General features: G+C 45.6%; 1 protein-coding gene and 1 long non-coding RNA gene across 2 annotated transcripts; both read left to right on the top strand.

The window, feature by feature from the left end:
- Window positions 1-201: 201 nt before the first annotated feature.
- On the top strand, window positions 202-1,625 carry LOC121582631. Its single transcript, XR_006003386.1, has 3 exons — window positions 202-358; window positions 945-1,022; window positions 1,504-1,625. It is a non-coding gene; the product is annotated as an uncharacterized LOC121582631 (long non-coding RNA).
- An 8,733-nt stretch (window positions 1,626-10,358) lies between these two features.
- Window positions 10,359-11,505, top strand: LOC121582626 (cytochrome c oxidase subunit 5B, mitochondrial-like). Its single transcript, XM_041898566.1, has 4 exons — window positions 10,359-10,494; window positions 10,986-11,056; window positions 11,162-11,261; window positions 11,352-11,505. Exons 1-4 carry the CDS (start codon window positions 10,395-10,397, stop codon window positions 11,456-11,458), a joined length of 378 nt encoding a protein of 125 aa, XP_041754500.1. The 5' UTR covers window positions 10,359-10,394; the 3' UTR covers window positions 11,459-11,505.
- The last annotated feature ends 2,788 nt before the right edge of the window (window positions 11,506-14,293 follow it).

The raw sequence follows: 14,293 nt of genomic DNA, 5'->3' as shown, positions 1-14,293 counted from the left end.
GAAAACGTATCATGATTAATGTTTAGCTATGAACATTGATTGATATTATTTGAACAAATTTCGCATTTTAAATCAACTAAAGCTACTAGCGTTAGCTGGATAATATTGCAATATTCAGTGACACATCGTCGTTCTGGTTCTTGAAACTGCCAGCTGCGCAGCGCGACTAAAATAAAGTAAACCTGGAACGCGCAACACCACTGAAACCTTCAGAGGAGCCAGGCTAGCTAAATCAGTTATTTTCAAAGATTGTATAATATTGATCAGAATGGATTATATTTTAAATTATAAACCGGGTAGTTTGAGCCCTGAATGCTGATTGGTTGACAGCCGTGGTATATCAGACCGTATACCACAGGTATGACAAAACATAGATTTTTACTGCTGTAATTACATTGGTAACCAGTTTATAATAGCAATAAGGCACCTCGGGGGTTTGTGATATATGGCCAATATACCACGGCTAAGGGCTGTGTCCAGGCACTCCGAGTTGCGTCTTGCTTATGATTATTTATCTTCGGTAAGATAGTTTGTTTGCCCACTAGCCATAACTAGCTAGGCTAAATGCTAGTGACCGGCTAAGACTTGTTGATATGGAATATCTCATACAGTGCAGTGACAGTGACAGTGACGTAGTTTGATATAATTTACATTTACATTACATTTACATTTTAGTCATTTAGCAGACGTTCTTATCCAGAGCGACTTACAGTTAGTGAATACATATATATTTTTTATATATATTTTTTTTACTGGCCCCCCGTGGGAAACGAACCCACACCCCTGGCGTTGCAAACGCCATGCTCTATCAACTGAGCTACATAATTTCATGCATCTTTTGTCAAGAGACAGCTTATAATATTTTGATTGCCAATTCAAACAGATTGCAAATGTATCTTAATGTATGGATGAAACTTTCATGATTTATCTTTGTTTTTGGACAGAACATTGCCAATGAATACAGGATAAGGCAAGGGCCTTGTCATGCCATCCAGAAAAGCACCCTGAGAATCCAAGAGCAGGTAATGGATAATTTCTGTTAGCCCAAGATTTACATTTTAGTCATTTAGCAGACGCTCTTGTCCAGAGCGACTTACAGTTAGTGAGTGCATACATTTTCATACTTTTTTCATACTGGCCCCCCATTGGGATCGAACCCACAACCCTGGCGTTGCAAACGCCATGCTCTACCAACTGAGCTACAGAGGGCCGTACTCTTAAGGAGCCTACTGTTACTCCTTAAGGTCCAAGGACCATATGTTATTTTCAGAGGTAGACTGGCTCAGGCAGCCAAAACAGCCAAATACTCCTACTCCATCTAAACTTGAATCGATACGGTTCTAGAAACATAACGCCCTTTAATTTCATATCGCATCATAATAATTTAACAAATGCAAAATATACACTTACTGTACACTGTTTTAACCAACTTTATCACAGTTGCAGCCAACAGTATTTTTCAGTGACAACACGTTTCTGGTGGCCTTCTTCTGTTACACACAGGTGTTCGGAGCATGCTAGATAGAGGGACCACCTGTGCTAATTAGCGGTCCTCCATCTGTCTTCTGTAAACACATGCCGTCACATGGAGATATGGCCTGGTAGGAACACTAACCCTAACCATATAAAAGGTGTGTATCAATGTCATCTTTTTATATTATTTTTTCTCGCTGAAATGAAAGATAAGGTCCTTGTGCTTCCAAAACTGTACCGCAGGCGATGCGTGTTAATGTTCAGACCGAGTGTTGGGGCTCTTAACAAAACTCCCCCATACAGAAGATGCCTTCGTCCAATGTTTTATGTGTAATGTAATGGAACTGAGAGTCATGATCAAGGGCTACATTTCTGTGTGATGGTGGCCATCTTGTGTACTGTGTCAGGTGTCAATGTACAGTATTTGTCACACAAATGTCAATGCAATAATCCTATCCATGCTCATCATGATGTCCACATGTTTTTGAAGTGGAAAAGTTGCAGAAGTTGCAGGAAGGTCCAAGGATGTTTTGTGCAATGAAAACAGCAGAAGAAACTATGATGTATTGAAAATAAGTAGAAATACCAAACCATTCCATGGCTGGCTAGCCCTTGGCAACTCTGTGAAAACTGTATGTATTGTGATGTCACGAGAGGCTGTGTCCTGGAGGGACGTTACATCCCCCTGAGATGGCTGCAAACCCAGACAGCTATGGCTCCATCTGCTGGTATGGTCGGGAACTCCACCCCTCTATGGCCAATCTTCCCACGCAGCTGAGACAAATGAGGAGCTGATGAGCTGAAGGTTTGGGAAGGGAAGAGACACACTGAGGGAGTGTGTGGGGGGTGAAGAGACACAGTCTCCAACCTGGGCTCTCTGGAGGACAAGAGTGCTGCACGTCCACTTCCATGAGGAATATAAGGATTTGGAGATACTTACCTTTGGGAAATACTCACCTTTGGATATATGCACCTGTGGAAATACGTGAGAGACATTTGGAAGGACTTTTTGCTGGGTTGGCCACTAGCTGCAACGTGGACTACAGTAAGGCTGTGGAAAAGTTATCTGAGCGAGTGAGAATTATGATTTTGGATATGGAAGAGACATCCCTGAACTGTTAACCCTTAAAAAGCCACAAGAGAACAGAATTTTGTTATATTTTCGTTAATTTCCCAAGACCTATAATAAAATCCTTGTGTTGTTTGAACCTTGTCTCCTTGCACTACTTGAGCAATCCCGCTGAAAGCTGTGTAGCCTCTCGTGACGTCACAGTATACATACAGTCAACTGCATAATTAGGATTTAAAGGGGTGCTCAAACTGAAAAGAGGAATGTGATACTTTCATATAATAGATAATGGGGTACTAGTCCGCTTGTTAATACATTTCATCATATTGAGCCAGAATCTCAGCATAACTAAGTTGTCGAACTTTACACTGCCTAAATTTAAGCATGTGACCTAAGGTCAAGTATTATTTGACTGAGATGGCAAGCCAATTCATGATTTAAAAAAATCTATTTGAAAGTGTATAGCAGGTTGTGTAGAAAAAAAATAGAATCCTGTGTTGAATGCATACATTCTATTATGTTAAACACACATAATAATATGCCATTTAGCAGACGCTTTTATCCAAAGCGACTTACAGTCATGTGTGCATACATTTTTACATATGGGTGGTCCCGGGGATCGAACCCACTACCCTGGCGTTACGAGCACCATGCTCTACCAATTGAGCTACAGAGGACCACATTGTTCGCCTTATGTTTTTTTCATGTTTGGGTAAGTCTCTCTCTGTCTTCAGTCAATGCATTGGGCTGTGAGGGCCAAAAAGGAGCCCATGCTGGTGGGCTCCAAAGCAACATTCCCTGACAGTTTTCAAGACAGAGACTGTACTGACCACAAGTCACCAGAGATGCCTTCACCAGATGCAGCGCTATCTTCAAGTATGCACATAGCCTAGTTTTATGTTTCAACCATTTTCATGTTTAAAGGTACTTTTGCCAACATATAGTTAGACATAACTAAAATCCAACATGTCATATTGGTTCTTGAAATATACCACTAACCTTATGGAAATATAATCCTTCATATTGAAGCTCTTGAGGTCTAATCTTGTGTCACGATCGTTAGACGGAGTAGACCAAGGCGCAGCGTTGAAAGCAAACATACTTTATTAATCGAAATAACACGAACAGCGAAACAAAACAACAAACGATACGTGACATCCAAAGGACAAACCTAACTAGGAACAAACCAACTGGAAACAAGATCCCACAACTATTGTGGGAAAACAGCCTCTATAAATATGGCTCCCAATCAGAGACAACCAGCAACAGCTGACACTCGTTGCCTCTGATTGGGAACCACTCTGGCCAACACAGAAATACACTACATAGAATATACACACCCTGGCTCAACATATAGAGTCCCCAGAGCCAGGGTGTGACAGTACCCCCCCCTAAAGGCGCGGACTGCGACCGCGCCTAAACATCAACAAACCAGGGGAGGGCTGGGTGGGCATTCCTCCTCGGAGGCGGTTCCGGCTCCGGGCTAGACCACCACCCTTCAACCATCCCCCCGTGGCGCCCCTGGTCCGGTCTGGCCCCGCTGGCTGGAGCTGGACTGGACATCGTAGAAGCGGATTGCTTAGGCTCCGGTGTGGAGCAGCTGACCGGTACCTGACCAGGCACCGGTGACCCAGGCACGGGTTGTGCCGGACTGACGACGCACACCCCTGGCCTGGTGCGTGGAGCAGGGACGGGCCGGACCGGGCTGACGATGCGCACCCCTGGCTTGGTGCGTGGAGCAGCTACGGGCGGACCGGGCTGACGATGCGCACCCCTGGCTTGGTGCGTGAGCCGAACGGGCCGTACCGGGCTGACGATGCGCATCCCCTGGCTTGGTGCGTGGAGCAGGAACGGGCCGGACCGGGCTGACGATGCGCACCCCTGGCTTGGTGCGTGGAACAGGAACGGGCCGGACCGGGCTGACGATACGCACCCCTGGCTTGGTGCGTGGAGCAGGAACGGGCCGGACCGGGCTGGCGACGCACACCGTAGGCTTGGTGCGAGGAGCAGGAACCGGCCGGGCCGGGCTGACGACTCGCACCGTAGGCTTGGTGCGAGGGGCAGGAACAGGCCGGGCCGGGCTGGCGACGCGCACCGTAGGCTTGGTGCGGGGAGCAGGAACAGGCCGGGCCGGGCTGGCGACGCGCACCGTAGGCTTGGTGCGAGTGGCAGGAACAGGCCGGGCCGGGCTGGCGACGCACACCGTAGGCTTGGTGCGAGTGGCAGGAACAGGCCGGGCCGGGCTGGCGACGCACACCGTAGGCTTGGTGCGAGTGGCAGGAACAGGCCGGGCCGGGCTGGCGACGCACACCGTAGGCTTGGTGCGAGGAGCAGGAACAGGCCGGGCCGGGCTGGCGACGCACACCGTAGGCTTGGTGCGGGGATCAGGAACGGGCCGGACCGGACTGGCAATACACCTCAGTACCTCTCGCCGTGCCTCTACAACTTCCTTCCCTCCTCTCACCAATGGCTCCCGTAACCCGGTGGCCTTCTCTCCTCGTCTCCCATTTCGCCCTGTGGCAGCCTCCTGCTGCCCAGTCGCCCATGCCGTGTGCCCCCCCCTAAAACATTTCTGGGGTTGCCTCTCGTCCGTCCGACGACGACACTGTTGACGCCGTTGCTCCTCTCTCGCCAGGGCCTTAATCTTAGCCCATGGCCCCTTGCCCCCGAGCATGTCCTCCCAGGACCACGATTTGCCCACCTGGGCCATCGCCAACCTTTCCAGCTCCTTTCCCGGCGCTTCCTCCCATGTCCAGGCCGCCTGCTCCTGGACACGCTGCTTGGTCCTGGTATGGTGGGATCTTCTGTCACGATCGTTAGACGGAGTAGACCAAAGCGCAGCGTTGAAAGCAAACATACTTTATTAATCGAAATAACATGAACAGCGAAACAAAACAACAAACGATACGTGACATCCAAAGGACAAACCTAACTAGGAACAAACCAACTGGAAACAAGATCCCACAACTATTGTGGGAAAACAGCCTCTATAAATATGGCTCCCAATCAGAGACAACCAGCAACAGCTGACACTCGTTGCCTCTGATTGGGAACCACTCTGGCCAACACAGAAATACACTACATAGAATATACACACCCTGGCTCAACATATAGAGTCCCCAGAGCCAGGGTGTGACATCTTGATTGATAAAAATGTCTTAAATTAGTCTCCCTTTTTAATTTTTTTACTAATATTTTTAATGTCCCCATAGTCCAGGTGATTACTGCCATCCCCATTATTGCTGGGCTTCTGACTCCCCATCCAGTCTTCTACGAAAATTCAGAAATTGAAAATGGAAGGTATAAGTATGTGTTGTCAGTTTCCTTGTGAATAATGTTACTTGTCAGCACCCATATGCACCTTAATTGTATGTAATTGCTACTCCAATTGTCTTAATCATATCTATCAAAATGACCCAGTAAATGTGATTATGTGAAGTATCTTTCTATTGTTGTCTCTGTACGTTTACTTATTATTATTATTTTTTACAATATGCTGATTTTCATTTGGCTACATGTATTATCATATTATTAGTTCACAAAGATGGGGACAGCAAAACAATTGATAAAGTATTGCATTGAAAATGTGAATTAAAAACAAACAACTAAAACCATTTGCATCCTGCAACCATACAACTGTCACTACCTGGTGTAGACTCATTACAGGGCCATGTAACATTTAAACTACTGTGAAGTTCATTAGTAATTTAACACATTCAGACTGGGGGTCACTCAATTGTTTTGAGCATAGGTTCAGAATAACGGTCATATGGAGACCTTGACGTGCGAAGGGTGCCTTTTTCTGTACCCACACTGTTGTTGAACATTGTCTACTACAGTGGCGACCCATCATTCAGGGCAGGTACCTGGGCAGGTACCAGGGTTGCCTGTTTTGCATGTTATTTTGGCATTAATACGTGTCACATATCAGTTTGCAAACACTGTAAAAAAATATAAAATAATAATCATTGAGTTAATAAAGCCTCCATACAAAGATGGACTCTTTTTTGCTTTCTTGAGTAAGGCAGCTCCAAAATGCAGGTGTTTCAGCCTAGCTCAGTGCTTTCTGTGGTGGTGGGGCAGCCAGCGGAAAATACGGAGCATACAGTGAGGGAAAAAAGTATTTGATCCCCTGCTGATTTTGTACGTTTGCCCACTGACAAAGACATGATCAGTCTATAATTTTAATGGTAGGTTTATTTGAACAGTGAGAGACAGAATAACAACAAAGAAATCCAAAAAAACGCATGTCAAAAAATGGTATAAATTGATTTGCATTTTAATGAGGGAAATAAATATTTGACCCCTCTGCAAAACATGACTTAGTACTTGGTGGCAAAACCCTTGTTGGCAATCACAGAGGTCAGATGTTTCTTGTAGTTGGCCACCAGGTTTGCACACATCTCAGGAGGGATTTTGTCCCACTCCTCTTTGCAGATCTTCTCCAAGTCATTAAGGTTTCGAGGCTAACGTTTGGCAACTCGAACCTTCAGCTCCCTCCACAGATTTTCTATGGGATTAAGGTCTGGAGACTGGCTAGACCACTCCAGGACCTTAATGTGCTTCTTATTGAGCCACTCCTTTGTTGCCTTGGCCGTGTGTTTTGGGTCATTGTCATGCTGGAATACCCATCCACGACCCATTTTCAATGCCTTGGCTGAGGGAAGGAGGTTCTCACTCAAGATTTGACGGTACATGGCCCCGTCCATCGTCCCTTTGATGCAGTGAAGTTGTCCTGTCCCCTTAGCAGAAAAACACCCCCAAAGCATAATGTTTCCACCTCCATGTTTGACAGTGGGGATGGTGTTCTTGGGGTCATAGGCAGCATTCCTCCTCCTCCAAACACGGCGAGTTGAGTTGATGCCAAAGAGCTCGATTTTGGTCTCATCTGACCACAACACTTTCACCCAGTTCTCCTCTGAATCATTCAGATGTTCATTGGCAAACTTCAGACGGCCTTGTATATGTGCTTTCTTGAGCAGGGGGACCTTGCGGGTGCTGCAGGATTTCAGTCCTTCACGGCGTAGTGTGTTACCAATTGTTTTCTTGGTGACTATGGTCCCAGCTGCCTTGAGATCATTGACAAGATCCTCCCGTGTAGTTCTGGGCTGATTCCTCACCGTTCTCATGATCATTGCAACTCCACGAGGTGAGATCTTGCATGGAGCCCCAGGCCGAGGGAGATTGACAGTTCTTTTGTGTTTCTTCCATTTGCGAATAATCGCACCAACTGTTGTCACCTTCTCACCAAGCTGCTTGGCGATGGTCTTGTAGCCCATTCCAGCCTTATGTAGGTCTACAATCTTGTCCCTGACATCCTTGGAGAGCTCTTTGGTCTTGGCCATGGTGGAGAGTTTGGAATCTGATTGATTGATTGCTTCTGTGGACAGGTGTCTTTTATACAGGTAACAAGCTGAGATTAGGAGCACTCCCTTTAAGAGTGTGCTCCTAATCTCAGCTCGTTACCTGTATAAAAGACACTTGGGAGCCAGAAATCTTTCTGATTGAGAGGGGGTCAAATACTTATTTCCTTCATTAAAATTCAAATCAATTTATAACATTTTTTACATGTGTTTTTCTGGATTTTTTTGTTGTTATTCTGTCTCTCACTGTTCAAATAAACCTACCATTAAAATGATAGACTGATAATTTCTTTGTCAGTGGGCAAACGTACAAAATCAGCAGGGGATCAAATACTTTTTTTCCCTCACTGTAGGGGCTGGTAATTTTCTCTAGTTGCGCCGTGATTGGCTCAGTGTTCTGTCACTCATGGGGACATTACGTCACTGCCAAATCTAAGGGTAGTGCTCAAAAATTAAAGCCCCTTGGGTGCTGCCATAGAGTTACATTAGAAGTGCCCATCCAAGAAGGCTGAAGGTCATTGACCACAGATAAAATGACATAAAATCACGTTATATCTTCAATAGCTTTGATTGGACTGATCATGTCTACATCATACTTTCTAAATCTTAGCTAGCAGTCATCATCATGAATCAAGTACAATCTACTGGCAAATTATTTTCAATCCTTGTCATATGAAGAGAAATAATGAAGAGAAATTATAGATAAAATGTATCGGTGCTCATCGGCCATTGGACATAAACATTACACAACAAGTTGGAAATCGCATATTCAACAATGAGTGGTTTGGAAGGAATTAGTGGCTAACTGCAAGCATTGCAAAGCATTCACTAGCCTGCTATTCAGTGGAGTGGGTGTGTGTTCCCAATTTTCAGTTTAAGGTTCTCTTTTCCAAGTAACAAATGCAAAACATTCAACATTGGCCATTTTGTCAATCCAGCATGATTTCTGCCATGCTCAAAACAACTGTTAACTCAGAACTGGGAAATCTGACTTCAGTGAGTTCAAGACAACTGGGAACTCAGGAAAAAACTAGCTACGACTGGGAAAATACGCTTTGAACGGTCATCCAACTCGGAATTGTAAATTGGGAACTCGGGCCTCTTTCTAGAGCTACGACCTGAAGATCACTGACGTCATCATGATTCGACCTTGAGTTCCCAGTTGTCTTGAAAGTACCATAAATCCAGAGAATGCCAGACTTTCATGACAAAGTTTGATGACAAAATTTCTCACGAAGGACCGCCGCGCCACCTTCCTGTTCAAGTGAGCACAGCACAACAAGGTGAGTCCAAAAATGTATTGAATGCTGCTGCATAAATGATGTAATATGCCAGGGAGATATGTATACTGTAGCTAAGAAAGTAATACTAAGTGTACGTTGTGTAGTAAGCTGTTAGTAGTATAATGTAGCTAAGAAAGTAATACTAAGTGTATGTTGTGTAGGAAGCTGTTAGTAGCCCATGTGCCTCACCCTAATAATTTGGTATATTTTCCCCTCTTAATTCTGCCTACTGTTCTGACTTGGTGGTGCACATGTAGACTATAACCTGTTTTAGAGAAATGTAATAATTGAATATTTTAAGATCTTTCATTTTCTGCTTATATGCCCCCTTTATTTATCCTATGGTTTTGACTTGGTGTACAGGGAGAACTCTGTAAGAACGGCCCATGTTCTGAATTCTGTCGCTGTACATTTCAAAAGTGCTGACTACTTCCGTCCTAGCTCATTAATGTCTTAATCGAAATTACCGATTGCCTCTTATACGCTTGTCCTCCCCTTATGCCATAGTTTGTACATCTCAATTGTCAGTAGAAACCACACTTGTTTAAGCAAGTCAGCCATATCAGCTATGTTTTTTTTAAAGGCAGTAAATTAGGCTGAATTAACTGTTTCGCTGCCAGACAAGGCTCTGTTGATAGCCAGGTGTAGCAGTGGTAAGGTGTTGGGACTGCAGTTGGGACTCTGCTGTTGGGACAGCTTTATGTAGGCCCTAACAGTTTGTGGGCACCGTTTGTCGCCGTTATAGTGCAATTAATGTATTGTTTAATGTTGTGTTATGTTATGTAGTGGCTTTGCTGGCATGTAGCCCCAAATGTTTTGGTTTGCCCCACCTAGATTTACATACTAAAATCGCCACTGGTCTACTATAAAACGATAAAGAAAATTCCATCTATAAAGTGTGCACCTGTTCGCTTGCCGTCCTCATCCTTTTCTAGTTGGCCAATTCATAATACCGTTACTTTGTAAGTGGACCGTTGAGTCCTTCAATCAAGTCACGGCTGGAAATAAATGGATTCACTTACATTTTAGCAGACGCTCTTATCCAGAGCGACTTACAGTTAGTGAGTGCATACATTATTTCATACTGCCCCCCCGTGGGAACCGAACCTACAACCCTGGCGTTGCAAACCAACTGAGCTACACGGGACTAATGTCAGTCCAGAAGATTGTTTCAGGTCACACGCAGTAAGCGAAAGTGAATTCATTATGGCAGGCAGACTTTTACTACGTACATGTACAACCTTGCAATTGACAATAAACAATGTTGTGGCAAGATCACTGTCACGCGCAATGGGAACATTAAAAGGTACGTGTGTGCGTAAAGTTCATTTGTGTGCGTAAAATACATCGAATCGGTTATTTTACGCACGTAAAATATATCGACATGTCCGTCAAATCTAATAAGTAGTCTGTTTTATTGAAGTAGTTGACATTATAGAATGAATTATTTTATGAATGTGCTCTACAAAGCAAGACTTCGCCTAGGCACCGCATTTGTAAAAATACAAAGTAAAATCACGGAATAACCAAACGTGCATGACGCACACACTCATAAAAGGAAAACTGTCCATTTGACAGTTATTACTAATTGTAAAATTATGCTACTGTATTAAACACACGAAACCTACTACATGAGTGGACATGCAGTTTGACTCATAACTATTACATTCTATTACATGCGTTGTTAGAAGTAACATTCAATTATTGTTCAGATAAACAACAAAATGCCCATCATTTGAATGTCACACAGTTTGTAAAGTCACAGGTGTCACACTAGTGACATTAGTCTCCTTTCAGGGATTCCAACTGATGAGGAACAGGCCACTGGACTTGAGCGACGTGCCTTGCAGGTATTGAAGAAGGGAAAGGTCATATCTAAATAATATCATACATTTGTTTCAACCTATTGTGATATTTGATTCAATTCAAATAAGATTGATTTGAAGTCCTTTTTCTAAATAAATAAAAATCAGGATCCTTGGAGCATTCTGAAACCCAATGAGTATGCTGGAACCAAAAAAGACCCTCACATTGTCCCAGGCATTAGTGACAAGCGGCTGGTAGGCTGCCTGTGTACGTACCATACTGTCATGCTTTACATGTACATTACATTTTTTCAAATGGCTTTTTTTTTGCCAACACTTGTGTCATTATGTACCACAGGTGAAGAGGACAACACTGCCATTGTGTGGTTCTGGCTCCATGAGGGGAAGCGCTGTCCCGAATGTGGGTCCCACTACCAGTTTGTCCGTCATGAGCTGCCCCACTGAAACAGCCACCAAGCTCATTGACACAAAGTTCCTTGCCACTAGACCAGGATAACTTGCCTCATTCACTCACCATCTACCCTGAAGAATTTGTGCATTTCAGCTGATGAATATGTACAGTTTCTATCATTAAAATATTGTCAACCTGAATTGTCTCATCAACAGCCAATTTTAATGTTCATATTTTTTGGAATGCTTATTTTGCCTAGTTAGAAAATGACTATGTTAAAACATCTGGGATACATGGGCACTTGGAGGTTGAAAGGGCAATGTTGATATGCATTCTACATTTAATCACCCCTATGCCACATACAAATATGGAATAGAAATCCATTAAATTATGTGAAACGTGCATTATCTAAAGTTTAGTGTAATGTTAGGAAAGTTAACCAAAGTAATTATAAAGTACAACAGTGTTATCGCTAGATACATTTGAGAGGAATTGTTATATTATTGATAAACGACACTCATGTTGGCACTAGCCTATCATTTACACAAAAATACAGTTTCAGAGCAGCATTCGAACGGTTGAAACCTAAATGTATATACACTTGGTCATCATACACACAATATCCATGGCTGTAATGTTTTTATTTGTCTAGTTTTAAGGCTTCCAGTGAAGAACCTACACTCGACATCAAACTCTCACATTCATACCATGTTTTTACCATGGTAGAAGATTCATTTCTATTCATGGTAGAAATTGCCATAATAAAATATTAACTTAAATCATGAACACTGCTATCTTGCGCCAGCTGAGGTCAAATTTTATACCAGAAGTTTAGCTTCTTGACCTTGAAATTGAAATGCTGTTTGGATTTTTGTGAGTCCCGAGTCCGACAACAGCCCTCAAGCCTCTTGCAGAAACATTTGTCCCCCTGCAAATACTGTTTGTTCAATTTCACGCAAGTGACAGTGCTGCAGTCTCAAAGCAGGAATCGGATCAGCGTTGGCGGGGCAGAGATGTATACATGTGATTACCATAAACAGTCTGTGGATGGCGCTAGGCATTGTCTGTGTGCCATCCTTTAGGCTAGGTTGAAACCTTGATTGTGATCTATGGCCTGTAGAAACTTGTTTTGGAGCGTCTCCCAACTGCTGTACTTGGGCAGGTCCAATAAGTTGAAGCAGGTGTGTGCGACAAGCAGGTAGTGTTCGCCGCCTCCCGTGGGCTGGATCACCAGCTTCAGGCTTTTCATGCCCAGGATGGGAATGCGGTCTCTTCCTGTGAGAAACCCTGAAAAGACAATGCACATTTGCTCAGTGCCAAGGTGTTAAAAACCAAAAGCATACACATTTAATCCGTCAATAGCCACTGCTAGCATGGCATGGTGACATGACACAGTCTGAATGCTTTGAAAGGGAGAGACACTTACACTTAAACAGAAACTGCTTATTATTCTCCAAAAAGAGATCATGGAACACCTCCCAGAAGAACTTGATGGTTGGATTTTCAGCACAGTACTCTCCTATATACTGTATATATATATTACTGTACAACTCCAAGACCAATTGATAGCGTTCAAGCTAATGGGGACCTCTGTACCTTTTCAAGCTCTTTCTAGTCATAGTTGGTGTTGCTGATGACCATGGCCTGCAGTTCGTTGGGCTGGAACAGCTCCAGGACTTTGTCACCACACACTTTGTGGAAGCCAGTGAAAAACGATTTGGAAAAACTTGGCCACTGATCTATTGAAGGTTTAGTCCACGTATGCAGAGACAAACTCAGGCCTGAGAGAAAAACACAAAAAAACATTGAAACAACACATCAGCAGACGCACACACACACACACAGATGATGGGTGGGCATTCCGCCTCGGAGGCGGATCCGGCTCCGGGTGTGACCACCACCTATTCTCCGCCTCCCTGTTGCGCCCCTGGTCTGGTCTGGACCTCGGCGCGCTGCTTCCCCTCTCCTTCCTCCCACTATACTCCAAGCCCTGTCTGGACCCTGGTGTGGGAGACCCCGAACCTGGAGAGGGGCTGACGTCTGGGTCTGGACTGGAGCCGCTGACCGGATCTGGACTGGACCCCGGTGGAGCGGACTGCTCTGGCTCCGGAGTGGAGCCGCTGACCGGAGCTGGACCGGGCACCGGTGGAGCGGACTGCTCTGGCTCCGGAGTGGAGCCGCTGACCGGAGCTGGATCAGGCACCGGTGGAGCGGACTGCTCTGGCTCCGGAGTGGAGCCGCTGACCGGAGCTGGACTGGACCCCGGTGGAGTGGACTGCTCTGGCTCCGGAGTGGAGCAGCTGACCGGAGCTGGATCAGGCACCAGTGGAGCGGACTGCTCTGGCTCCGGAGTGGAGCCGCTGAACGGAGCTGGACCGGGCACCGGTGGAGCGGACTACTCAGGCTCCGGACTGGAGCCGCTGACCGGATCTGGACTGGACCCCGGTGGAGCGGACTGCTCTGGCTCCGGAGTGGAGCCGCTGACCGGAGCTGGATCAGGCACCGGTGGAGCGGACTGCTCTGGCTCCGGAGTGGAGCCGCTGACCGGAGCTGGACTAGACCCCGGTGGAGTGGACTACTCTGGCTCCGGAGTGGAGCAGCTTACCGGAGCTGGATCAGGCACTGGTGGAGCGGACTGCTCTGACTCCGGACTAGAGCTGCTGACTGGTGCCGGACCAGGCACCGGTGGAACGGGCACGGGTCGTGCCGGACTGGACACACTCACCACTTGTCTGGTGCGAGGAGCAGGCACGGGCCGAACCGGTCTAGGAACATGCACCACTGGCTTGGTGCGAGGAGCAGAAACAGGCCAGGCCGGGCTGGCGACGCGCACCACTGGCTTGGTGCGAGGGGCAGGAACAGGCAGGGCCGGGCTGGCGACACGCACC

Source organism: Coregonus clupeaformis, chromosome 1, assembly GCF_020615455.1.
Source record: "Coregonus clupeaformis isolate EN_2021a chromosome 1, ASM2061545v1, whole genome shotgun sequence".
In the NCBI taxonomy this organism is placed as follows: domain Eukaryota; kingdom Metazoa; phylum Chordata; class Actinopteri; order Salmoniformes; family Salmonidae; genus Coregonus; species Coregonus clupeaformis.
This window is presented reverse-complemented; position numbering and strand designations above follow the sequence as displayed.

Excerpts from the sequence above, each read along its gene's own strand:
- LOC121582626 (XM_041898566.1), top strand. The coding sequence starts at position 10,395 with ATGGCAGGCAGACTTTTACTACGTACATGTACAACCTTGCAATTGACA. Across the intron at positions 11,057-11,161 it reads AGGTATTGAAGAAGGGAAAG|GATCCTTGGAGCATTCTGAA; the intron begins GTCATATCTAAA and ends AATAAAAATCAG. Across the intron at positions 11,262-11,351 it reads GCGGCTGGTAGGCTGCCTGT|GTGAAGAGGACAACACTGCC; the intron begins GTACGTACCATA and ends TATGTACCACAG.